Raw genomic sequence first — 12,603 nt, forward strand, 5'->3', positions numbered from 1 at the left:
GGCAGCTGTCTGAAGAAGGGTCTCGATCCGAAACGTTACCCATTTCTTCTCTCCAGAAATGCTGGAGTTACTCCAGCATTTTGTGTCTATCTTCGGTGTAAACCAGCATCTGCAGTTCCTTCCTGCACATGTGTATTAAGAGTGCGGCTTTGCAACGTCAAGCAGCCTTGCAGCAGGGTTTGATCAGTGGTTCTGCAGAAAGTATTCCACATGTATACGAGTCCTGCTCTTTTAACCTATTTGTACTGACAAGACACGTGGTGGACGAGAGTGCAGGTGGACTAGGCGTGATGTGGGTACATCATTACCAGATTGTGAATTCATTATTCTGAGTTATTTGAATGGGTTTATGTCAAGACTTGAATCCAATGAAGTGAGAACAATATTCTGCACTCTGTATCTTCCCCTTTGCTCTGGATTTGATCAGTCTGGAAGAAGGGTCCTAACCCAAAACGTCTTCACATTTGTCCAGAGATGCTGCACGAAACGCCGAGTTTTAGTTTAGTTTAGTTTAGAGATACAGCATGGAAACAGGCCCTTCTGTGCCGACCAGCGTTCCTCACACACTAACACTATCCTACATGCACTGGGGACAAGTTACAATTTTACCGACGCCAATTAACCTCCAAACCTGCACGTCTTTGGATTGTGAGAGGAAACCGGAGCACCTGGAGAAAACCCATGCGGTCACAGGTGGAACGTACAAACTCTGTACAGACGTGGTCTGGATCGAACCCGGGTCTCTGGCGCTGTAAGGCAGCAACTCTACCGCTGCGCCACCGTGCGGAGTTACTCTAGCATTTCGTATCTTGTTCTTGCTCTATCTATTATGCTTGAGTTTGACTTGATTGTATTTATGTATGGATTTTATCTGATCTGTTTGGATAGCGGGCAAAACAAAGCTTTTCACTGTACCTCAGTGCACATGACAATAATAAACCTAAACCTAAACCTTTCGGTTCTGCTCATTATCTCTTCGCCATTTTGCCACCTGATATCATTGGATCCTTGTTCTATACAGATGTGACTTAAGGCCAGCTTTACTGAAGCAGCGGTGATGACAGATGTGATCTTACAACCTTATTCTGATGCACCCACCCATATTTGTGTGGGCAGATGTGTCATCCAGTTGGACAGATGTTAAAATTGCAGCAAAGGGTGGAGATTTTTGGAACAGACACCCACAAGCCAGTTTGCCCTACGTGTCCACATGGCTCCAGATAACCATTGGAACAGATAACCTCCGTAGATTTAACCCTTTCTTGGCTCCTGTGGCATCAGGAATAATCTGGATCGCCCTCCGACCTCTACACTCTGTGAGCTTAATTAAATCAGATCTCATGAGACCGATGATGGGAGTGGGCTTCTAGAAATGAGGAGGCTGTTTGCATTCTAATGTGAATCATTGAGAGGGGTCATGGAAAATGATAGCATCCCTCATTGACATTAAGTCTGGCAAATCTGCAACCATTATACCATCATATTAGATTTCAGACAATTATCAGAGCTCAAGAATATAATGAAGTTGTTCAGCTCATCATAGCATAGGGCAGCACGATGGCGCAGTAGTAAGGTTACTGCCTTACAGCACCAGTGACCCAGGTTCGACCCTGACCATGGGTGCTGTTGGTACGGAGTTTGCATGTTCTGCCCGTGACCTGCGTGGGTTTCCTCGGACAGCTCCTCTTTCCTCCCACACTCCAAAGACGTACAGGTTTGTAGGCTAATTGGCTTCAAACTTGTAAATTGTCCCTAGTGTGTGTAGGATAGAGTTAGTGTGTGGGGATCGCAGGTCAGCGCGTACCCGATGGGCTGAAGGGCCTGTTTCTGTGCTGTATCTCTAAACTACACTAAAATATTTTTCCAAATACTCTTTCATAAACATTCTTTTTATAATTACTGTTGGATCAGCTTTCACTGTCATTGGCGAAGTGCGTTTTAAATCATAAATTTAATCCACTTTCACAGTTCCTTTGCTTCGGTCTTCATCTTTGTTTACTAGTTAGAAGATGTTTTGTATATATTGCAATGTATTTTTTTCAGGAGTATGGCTAAAAATATCAATGGATATATACGATGCTTACGACGGGTCATATAGATCTTTGAGGTTCAAATTCGCACCCAAGACTCCGGATGTTTACAGAGTTGGAAGATATCAAGAGACCCATAGGATGTGCAACATCCATAATTCATGCATAAATAAACTTTATGGTCTTTTCAAACAAAATACTACAAAGTATGCCAGTTAAGCTACATGTTCTACCTTCTGTGATTACGTTTATCAGTGGATTGCAATGAAGAGAGTGTCAAAAAGCTGTGGCCTATTTGTGAGTGGGCTATCTCTGGGTAAACATTCAATCTCGATGATCATCAGCTGCTGGAGTGAACTGAATGACTTAAAAAAAAAAATCTTTCAACCATGAAAGGGTCATTTTTGATTATGCCAAAGAGGATATCTTCTGTGTTTTATTTTAAGATGTGCTTTTGAACAACTGAGGACCAGAGAACAGAAACCATAGAACAGTAAGGAGGAGCTGAATGAAAATCAATAGGATTCAGACAATAAATATAAAAACGGCAACAGTCTACTCTTTCCAACCCCTAAAATATAACGCCTTAAAACCTGGCTGGAAAGCATTCAAAATTGCAGATAAAATACCTTCTGAAGGGTGAAGTCAAAGGATAATAACTTGGACTTTGTCTTTGCATGTCAGTAAATGCAACATCTAACAGTTTAGGTCCACTTAAAAACCCCTCTGTGGGTGGCACTTTGCAGAGAGGTTTGCGGTCAAAAGCACTTCACATTTTCAATAATAGGAGGGATATGAAGGAAACATTTGGACATATTAGATTAATGTTATATGAGATTATCATTTTGGCTCCTCTTTGCTGAATGTTGCCACATTGCCAAAATATAGCTTAGTGTCATCTATGCATATGTTTCATTAAAGTCATTGTAAATTAAGTTAGACTTTCTAAAATCCTTGTGTACTTTGCAGCATTCTAATGTATTAATTTCAATAAATACTGGACCAAGTGGACCCATTGGGCCCAAACCCCTCGTGCATTGGAACAGCACCCTCTCCTCCCCCACTACCCCCCTCCCCCTCCCCCCACCCATTCCAACTGCCCTCAACCCCCCTTATCCCCCCTCCTCCCCCCCACCCACTCACCCACTCCATCCCCCCTCAACCCCCCTTATCCCCTCTCCTCCCCCTCACCCACTCACCCCCTCACTCACCCCATCCCCCTCAACCCCCCTTAAAACTCCCCCCCAAACCTGCATTGGTCTAGCACCCTCCCCTCCCTCCTCCCCCACTTCTCCCCTCCCCCCATCTCCTCCCCCCTTCCCCTCCCCCCTTCCCCTCCCCCTCCCCCCTTCCCCTCCCCCCTCCCCCCTTCCCCTCCCCCACCCCCCTTCCCCTCCCCCCTCCACTTACACACTCACCCACTCCATCCCCCCTCAACATCAACGGGCCCCATCTGCGCAGGCGTGGAACTGTTGGGTTCTGCGCACGCGCGGATCCGGTGGCCATCTTGCGTAAGTATTAGATCAACTGGCCCCAACTGCGCAGGCGCGGACCCGTTTGTTCTGTGCACGTGCGGATGCGGCGGCCATCTTATGTAAGTATTAGATCAACGGGTCCCAACTGCGCAGGCGCGGACCGTGTGTTCTGTGCACGCGCGGATCCGGCGGCCATCTTATGTAAGTATCAGATCAATGGGTCCCAACTGCGCAGGCGCTGACGCGTTGGGTTCCCATTGTGACGTGAAACAAGCGGTCCCGTTTGGTTTAGATTGTGACGTCATACTCGGCTGACGGGGACGGCAGGTGGAAAAGATATTTTTAACGTTTAAAAAGATGATTTTTACTGCTTTACTGTAAGAACCATTTGAAGCACAAGACAATGGTGATTAAGGTGGTGCTAAAATTGTGGCGCTATCGTGTACTGCTTTGGCTGTAATTCAATAACAAACTAAATTACGTTTAGTAATATATAGATATCTTTTTTTACAATATTTTTATTCATTTAAAATATCATACCACCAAACCTTCCAGAGGATCAAATCATTGGCACTTCTGTGAAAACTAAGATAATTCACTTTCTATCTGCAATATGAAAAGAACTGAAGCTATTTATTTTGCAGAACCACATCTGTTTCATTATTATATATGTCTGGGATCATTATTAGATGTCTGGGATCAAATGTGCAAAGAGATGACTTTGGTAATATTATCTTGTAAGAATATAATGGGGCAGAGATTGTCCTGAGTCATGTTAAGTGCCTCAGATAGTGTGTTAAACTCCACGTTCCCTGAATTTGGTTCCGTTGTAATGGATAGAAGTGAATGTAAGGATGAATTTCAAACCTATGTTCCGACAGCCCTTTACTGACATTTTAACAATTGATTTAATTCGATCAGATAATCCCAACATCATAAACTATGAACTTCACAATCTGGACAATTTAAAACCTATTGCATAATTTCCCATATCAGCAGTGCAAATCTGACACAACTCACTGAGTCCGTGATGCCAGTTTGATGTTCTGCTGGGCAATCTTCCAAAGGAAAGCAACATTTCATTTGTAGATGCGTCGACTTCTTGTGAAAGTTACCCTTTGGTAATTATTGATTAAAAAGGTGAAGAAGCCTCAGTGATGTTTGAAGAAAGCATCAATGTAGATTTACCTCTGCTGTATTTTTGTGTTAGATATGGTACAATTATACAAAACAATCATCTATCAATCTTCCTGATAGTGTATTTCTAAAGATTATAACACTTTAATGCTGTAAAGATTTGGTGTGATACTTTGGTTTGAAAAAACACTAATATTTCATTATGGTAAAAATTATTCTGCAAATTATTCTGGTTAAACTCAGCTGGATCACAGTATAGTTCATGTACTGTCCTTTTGATTCACTTTCAGTTGGAGAAAAAATGTATTTGTGCCTTTCGACATTATTAAATTAATTCAGTGTATCTTCACTAGAGTATTACAGCAGAAATAATGACAATGAATTTCTGAAAGCAGAGAACCACTAGATCTCAAATTTTATTCTGTAAAGAAAATGAAATCTTTTTAAACGGTTTAATATATATGCAGGGTGAGGGTGTTGAGCCATAGGTTGTAGAATTAGCTTTTCATTCCAGTTGTCTGAAGTTGACCAGTTACTCCTCTTCATGTGAATGATACTTTATGAATGATACTTTATTATCATATGTGACATGGCACAGTGAAATTCTTTGTTTTGCCCACCATACAAAATGTATGCAAAGAGTCGCCAGGCTTAGAACTCTGCACCTGTAACAACTTGGGCTTGTAAATGGTGCCAAAACCTGGCGACTGATAGCGTTACAAAGTATTCAATGTCCCAATGGTTCCCAAAGTTCTTGACCCCCCCCACACGCTAGGTCCCTCTTTGTTCTCTCGGCGGCCCCCCCACGCCAGGTCCCTCTTTATTCCCTCGGCAGCGCATCCTCATGTGGGAAGGCAAACAGGGTTACTTTGGACCTGAGGTTGTTTGAGAGAACATACCTAATAAGGTCAAGGGCAAACCCAAAAAAGGAAGGACATGTAATCCATTGCGTCTGCAGAACAACTTTCACAATGATAACCTATTATTTTGTAATAGTTTTCTGCATTTTGCTTTCAATCTTCCCAAGTTAGGATGTGGCTTCATGACTCTTCCCTGAACTGCTTTCAGAGCATGAATGTTTCTCTTGTATCGTGGTGACCACAAACGGTCAAAGGTATGGTCTGAATGATGCATTAAACAATTTGAGCCTGATTTTTTTTCTGATTCATACTCTACTGATTTGGCAGAGTAGTTAACATTTTACTTGCTATGAAATGACTGTTCCATGGCGCATGTACATGTTCAACACCAGCGGTTTGCTCTTTTGACTCCACAGTTCATTTTAAGTTAATCGTCTGAAGCTAACTCAGTCATTTGATTAATCCATGCAACAATAGAGTGTTTTCCATGAATGAAAAAGTTGATTAGATCATTAATGAAATGTTGGTTACAGATAGCTAAGAAACCCATTGCTTTATTGATAAAATGATCATGGGTGTCGGTGTTGACTGGTTTTTGTTCAATAAATCCCAGCACAAGCCTTGCTCCCATTCAGAGTTCCTAAGTCTTGATCATTTCTGGGTTGTCTTGAGTGTCCCTAAACTTGGGTAAGTAAGCCAGAATGGATTTGTTCAATGGTTCAATGGTGCTCTATTGCCACATGTACCGAGGTACAGTGAAATAATTCTTTTGCACACAGTTCAGTAAAAGCATTATTTTACATAAGCACAATCTTAGATTAGGTAAAAGTGTACACGAATAGTACACAGAGGCAGTATACAAGAGTCGCCAGGTTTTGGCGCCATTTTCAAGTCCCAGTTGTTATAGGTGTAGAGTTCCTAATCTGGCCATAAAGGCCCGTCGACCATATGCTATTGCAAGGTCGGCCAGACCATTCGTGTCCGTACTTTTGGAGACTTAAAAGTTGTTGACAGATTCTTTATTTGTCAGACTGAGTAACTAACTAAAACACTCCACAAGGGTTCAATTTAGATTCAAAGTGAATGAAAGGCATGTCCGTTGTGCCAGCTTGTAAAACAGAGGCATCCATTATTCACTGTTGTGTAAGAAAATAACTGCAGATGCTAGTACAAATTGAACGTATTTATTCACAAAATGCTGGAGTAACTCAGCGGGTCAGGCAGCATCTCAGGAGAGAAGGAATGGGTGACGTTTCGGGACTCGAAACGTCACCCATTCCTTCTCTCCTGAGATGCTGCCTGACCCGCTGAGTTACTCCAGCATTTTATGAATAAATACCTTCCATTATTCACTGTTGATTGATACCCAGTTAGATCAAGGAAGGCCACAATGACAGTTTGCTTTGGGCAATGGAATGGCACACTAGTCCGATGAGTAAGATTATTGGACTTTGAGCATAAGATGTAATAGAGGAGTGTAGAGAGGAAAGAGGATTTTGAGGTTACCAGCTTTTTGTTTAAGCCTCACTTTTATGCCTCACTTTTAAAAATGCACCTATCATAATGTCATTGCTTTGCGTAGGGAGATAAGTAAAACTGATTGCAACATCACATCGTGAGATTTGGCAATAAAACACGGCACATTAAACAATACTTTTTCAATTTTGTGTTTAGCATGCAATATAAAATCACACATTAAGTGAAGAGTTATGTACCAACTCCCTACCTTGGCACCTGCTCAGGAAGGCACTACTTAAGTAACAAAGGCCCATTTCTGCATGGGTGACCTCTGAGCAACATACCCCTGATCTAAAATTGTGGATCCCATCTGCGGTGTGTCGGGTGAACAGATGAGTTAGAACAGGTGGAGTGTCAGTAACTGGATCTGGACTGCAGCCTCAGAATTTCCATAAAGCTCTCTGCACAGTCTACACCCATAATGTAGAAGGAATCTCAAAGGCTGTATCAATTACTGGGCAAATGAATTATTCACAAAGGAAAAATCACAGTCTTTTTGGAGTTCACAATAAGTGCACAGTTTCTCTTTGTGAATGATCTTTCATTATATTGAATCGCATTGTGTGCAGATACATGGCTTTTCATTGCTGCTATTAATGGTATCTGGACTTTGAGCAGATACATGCATAGACGTTTCCTCTAATCCATTTATCCATCCATTCTTTTTAATCCACCCACCCACCTCCACTGAAGCAGAGGCAGGTACTCAGTGGCAGTTCTCAGGATGTCTCAGAGACCGAGGGCAGATATTCCAGGAAGCAGAAGGCTTGGTAGAGGAGATTCAGAGAAGGAGGGATGATTTAAACCTGCAGAAGGAAGGAGAGAACCTTCCCCTCCCATCGTTCAGAAGCCAGTGCTGCTATGGTCATAAGTGATAGTAGTAGAATTAGGCCATTCGGCCCATCAAATCTACTCCACCATTCAATCATGGCTGATCTATCTCTCCTTCCTAACCCCATAATGTCTGGTCTCTGCTTCCTCTTGCAAGCCAGTCAAGATTCCCATGGCCATATAAATGCCCTTTCTCCAGATTTACTCTTATAAGATGTCCACTTATGTGGAGTGGCGCGACAGGTTATCAGGGAGTTTCCGGAATAAACATTGTTGTATGATACCAGAGTCTCTGGATAAGATTGAAAAGTCCTCACATCTCCAAAAGCAAGTAAGCATTGAGAACAGGAGGACAGCTTTAAGCAGTGCCTTATCAAAGAATCTGCTCCCCCTATTCAGTGAGTAGCAGTTCGAGACAAATTAATTTGCAGCAAGAACAAGCCCCTCGATCCCTCAATACTGCTTTCACCATTTATAAGATGGAGTTTGATCAAATTTAAATCTCAATTCCACATTCCTGTCCAACCTTGAAAACCTTTCAACATCTTGCCTATTAGATATCTTTATACTTCTGCCTTAAAAAATATTGAAAATATGTTTCCGCTGTCCTTAAAGGAAGTGAGTTCCAAAGGCTCAGGTTTCACTGAGACCAAAAGTTATGCCTGGTCTTAAGCAGTCCAGCAGAGTGGTCGGAGATAGATAGTAGCTTGCGACCGCTCTCTCGTTGTTGATAAGATGGTTCAGATGCCTGACAACAGCTAGGAAGAAACTGACCCTAAATCTGGAGGTGTGGTTTTTCACACTTCTGTCCCTCTTGCCTGATGGGAGTTCATCTGACCACCGAGGATCTCCCTACATGACTCCCATTTTTCTCTTGCGTCCCATCAAGCACCTCCCCTGCAGTTCTCCTGCCACCCATTTGCAGAAGGGGGCAATTTACAGTAGCCATTTAACCATTTAATTAGCACACCTTTGACATATAGAGGTAACCAGAGTACCCAGGAGAAACCCACACTGTGACTCCTATTTTCTGTGTTTCTCTATTGGCTCGAAGGGCCAAATGGCCTCCTCCTGCACCTATTTTCTATGTTTCCACAGAGACACAACTCAAAATTCAGATTTGAAACTGGGTCTCTGGAGTTGAGAGGCAGCAATGCTAAACACTGTGCCACCCTGCCACAAGATGGTGCTTGTATTTAATATGCTAAATCAATATAAAACAAACCCCGAAGTTACATGAATATCAAATTGCCACAGGAGCAGCTCCTTACAGTGAGCTTCTCTAGTAGTTTCTAGCAATAGATAGTATTCAATATTAACTCAAAAAGCATCTTGACTACCTTGGAGATTCTTTTGCCCCCAAGGGCCATAATCATCTCTTTAATTTTTCTTATTGTGATTCAATAAATCTAACCTAAAAGTTAATGATTTTTACCTTAATTTCTTTGATGAAAAATTCAATTGCTGTCTGCTTTCAGTGTGACGTAACTCAAACCCATTTATTCCTGAAGTAAAACAATAATGAGCTCATCATATGGCGACACTTCAGAAATGTGACTGGAAACTCCCTGATATGAGTAGGAAGGGTCTCGACCCGAAACGTCACCCATTCCTTCTCTCCAGAGATGCTGCCTGACCCACTGAGCTATTCCAACATTTTGTGTCTAATATCTTCCTGATATGAGTCTTCATTGGTACAATCTATGCATTAGGAATGCGCAGCATAATGCCATTTCCGGTAAAACACTCTTTTTGGAGCATTGCAGGGGAACTTAAAACATGTTATCCTGGGAGTTTCCCATGAATGAGTCCATTGGGGACAACTGGGTTTTTAATACTGCAGCGCTAGACTAGAATGGCTATCAGGAAAGGTCATACCTTTTATAACAGCTCCCATCTCTTGCCCAACTCCTGGCCCTACGGTCACTGAGTGTAAGGCCCCAAATTGCCTCATCCCCCGTAGTAATATTTCCAATCCCTTATTTTTTAAATTTCTTACCCTACTATTCTGCTGGGTTTGCCCATCTCCCGATCAACCCTCAACTCTATTCCCTCAGTCAACTCTCCCAACCCACCTTCCTAAAATGCCGCACTACGATGGTCTTCCCAACACTCCAGCCACAGAACAGGCCGGATCGGGCTTGTTGCCGCCAATCCCCAAAATCGGGCTTTGGAAAAGAGCATGGTTGCAGCCCAAGCTTGGCGTTGAAAGTGTGCAAAAGCTTGGGCACGAATGATGTTTGCAGCAAAGGCATAACAACTGAAATGTCCATCGGTTCCCCAGGGCTGTGGTTCAGGTAGGAAAAGCATTCTACTTTCTTACAAAGATCTCAAATGTTAACACAGACGTCGAACCGAAGTTCAATGCCGAAGATAAATATCTCTGCGCATTACACCTCTTACTATCATTGTATCTGCTTGCATTAAACAAATTGCCTTCAACATATATGTACAGCAAACAGGAAGAACTCGTAACAGGAACTGCTTATGGTATATTTAGATAAAGCTAAAGGACCACAGCAGTTGCTGAAGAGCAAGAGTCATTTTATCGCCGCTTTACCTATTTCAGTGATTGCTGCACTATTCTGCCCATGTATTATGTGCTCCTTTCTCAATGTTAAAACAATGTGCAAGTTCACGTGTGAAAACATGTTGGTACAGTGTTTATTTTAAATTTGAGCTTCTGCCGGTGTCTCTCATTGGGAGGCTTGCTCCACTAACACTGAAAAAGTTGGGTGTCTTGCGTGCAAAGGATACACCCATTTCCTGCACACTATAGCTGTAACAGGAAGCAGCTATTATTGAACTTGCCAATTTGATAGTGGTGTCATTGAGCAACCCAGGCAAAGACGTGCAACTGGAATTTGCCAAACACGCTGGAGCTTTTATTGTTTTGGGGATCAGAACCAGTTTGGTCTTCACTGACTGGTGGTACATTGGCAATAAAATCTGATGTTTTGAAAAGACACTTCTCTTTGTCTGGGTGTGAGGATAAGTGCAGTGCAAGTTAGGTACTTTTGTTTTGTGAAATCTCCCTGTAACAACTTAAGTGGTAACAGTCTAGCAAGTGGTGACAAATGAGCTTCATTTATAATAACCCAGACCCAGAGGTTGACTCTGAGGAATTTGATTTTTCGGCACTTTTCGACAGTAGCCACGATGAAGACTTCGCCACAAAAGGTTTGTAAGCAATATTTACCTTGTGTTGTAAAAAAAATTATTATCTTTAAAGAATTATATTTTCCTGTTTCAATGTCTGTCATAAAGAGACAACGACAAAAAAAGTTAAATTCTCTTGTATCTGTCCTATTTGTTTGAGTCGCGATTTTGTAAAATCATTTGCCATCTTACAAAACATTTGCAGTGGCCTCTAATTATTCTTACAGGTAGCAAGAGATATTGATTAGAATTGTTTTAATCTACTTAGCACTAAATGTCATCTGACTCAGCATCCTATTGATCTAAAGATATACTTCAGTAATCACAACTTTTTTAATTCAACCTACCAGTTCCTTTATTATGGCTGAATGCCATATTCAGTAAAAGTTGTGTTTAAATGTGGACGTGGGACAGAGCTTGACATTGAACTATGGCAAGCTCAGACTGTAAGTTATGAGGCAAGAGTAATTTCGGGACTTGCTGTCTTTAGTGCAGTTCTTCACTGGTGGTGGCATGTTCTACAGCTAGAGATTGGTTTCTCTGGTGGTTAGCAACATTGGTTTCCATTTTTGGGAATAGATCTGTTAAATTCCCACATGGTTGGTAGAAGAATGCATGCAGTATAGTCTCTAAACCTGTCAGTTCCCTGTGCAGATGCATAAAATTAAATTTCATCGATTTAACAGTTTTAATTTTGAAGTGTGACCCCCATAGATGCAATGGACATAAAAGGCCACATAACCATTTTCTGCTCTGCAATTCTTTGGAGTAAGTAGTCTTCGAGGTAGATAGTGGTGGGTGCTCCATATAACTGCTGTCTTTGCTCCGTCACACGAACAGAATAGTTTTCCGTGGTAGATCTGTGCCAACTTTCAGTATAAATCACCAAGCGAAGGGAATGTTACTGAGCTGTGACTGAAAGCACTTACTTGCAACTGAAGCTTAAATTAAATGTCAATGTTTCCTTTTTCGGAATAGAGGATCGAAACATGAAGTCCTACAATTAATTTAAAGAATGGAATTCCATTCAAAAATGGTTTCTGACTATATCGTCTATTAAAAACAGGTTTCCAGTTTAGAGATTACTATGCTAATTTTACTGCGCATTTTTTTTCTATTATCCCTGGCCATACTTAACTATTCAACTAATGCTTATTATCAAAATATTTGCCAAAGATCTGTTGGAAATGATTGTAAACTGGAGAAGGGAAAGCTGGTTCTCATTTGGTCATATGGAATCACTAAGAAAGAGGCACAAGTTGATACATTTTGTAATTAGACAAGATATTCCACTCCTTTGTATCTTTGCTGAGATGTTTTATCATTGAATGCCTTCCAGAAGACCACTTGGGGGATGAATCTTAAATTTGCAAGGCTGGCAATGAGCACGTACAGGATAATTGAGTCTAGAAGCATTGTGAACCACACCCTTCCATTGATAGTTCCAACAGGCCCTTTGGCTCACCGAGTCTATGCCGATCATTGATCACGTGTTCACACCCGTCCTATGTTATCCCACTTTTGCATCCACTTCGTGCACGCTAGGGACAATTTACAGAAGCCAATTAACCAACAAACCTGTACCTCTTTGGA

At 41.8% G+C, this 12,603-nt stretch overlaps 1 protein-coding gene across 1 annotated transcript in view; it reads left to right on the forward strand.

Annotated features, from left to right (window-relative positions):
* Positions 1-10,697: 10,697 nt before the first annotated feature.
* Positions 10,698-12,603, forward strand: part of nfatc2a (nuclear factor of activated T cells 2a) — a 105,777-nt gene continuing 103,871 nt past the window's right edge. Inside the window, exon 1 of the mRNA XM_078419336.1 lies at positions 10,698-11,031. Coding sequence (XP_078275462.1) covers positions 10,929-11,031 — 103 coding nt within the window. The 5' untranslated portion in view covers positions 10,698-10,928. The remainder of the gene's footprint in view (positions 11,032-12,603) is intronic.

Source organism: Rhinoraja longicauda, chromosome 22 (assembly GCF_053455715.1).
Source record: "Rhinoraja longicauda isolate Sanriku21f chromosome 22, sRhiLon1.1, whole genome shotgun sequence".
NCBI lineage: Eukaryota > Metazoa > Chordata > Chondrichthyes > Rajiformes > Arhynchobatidae > Rhinoraja > Rhinoraja longicauda.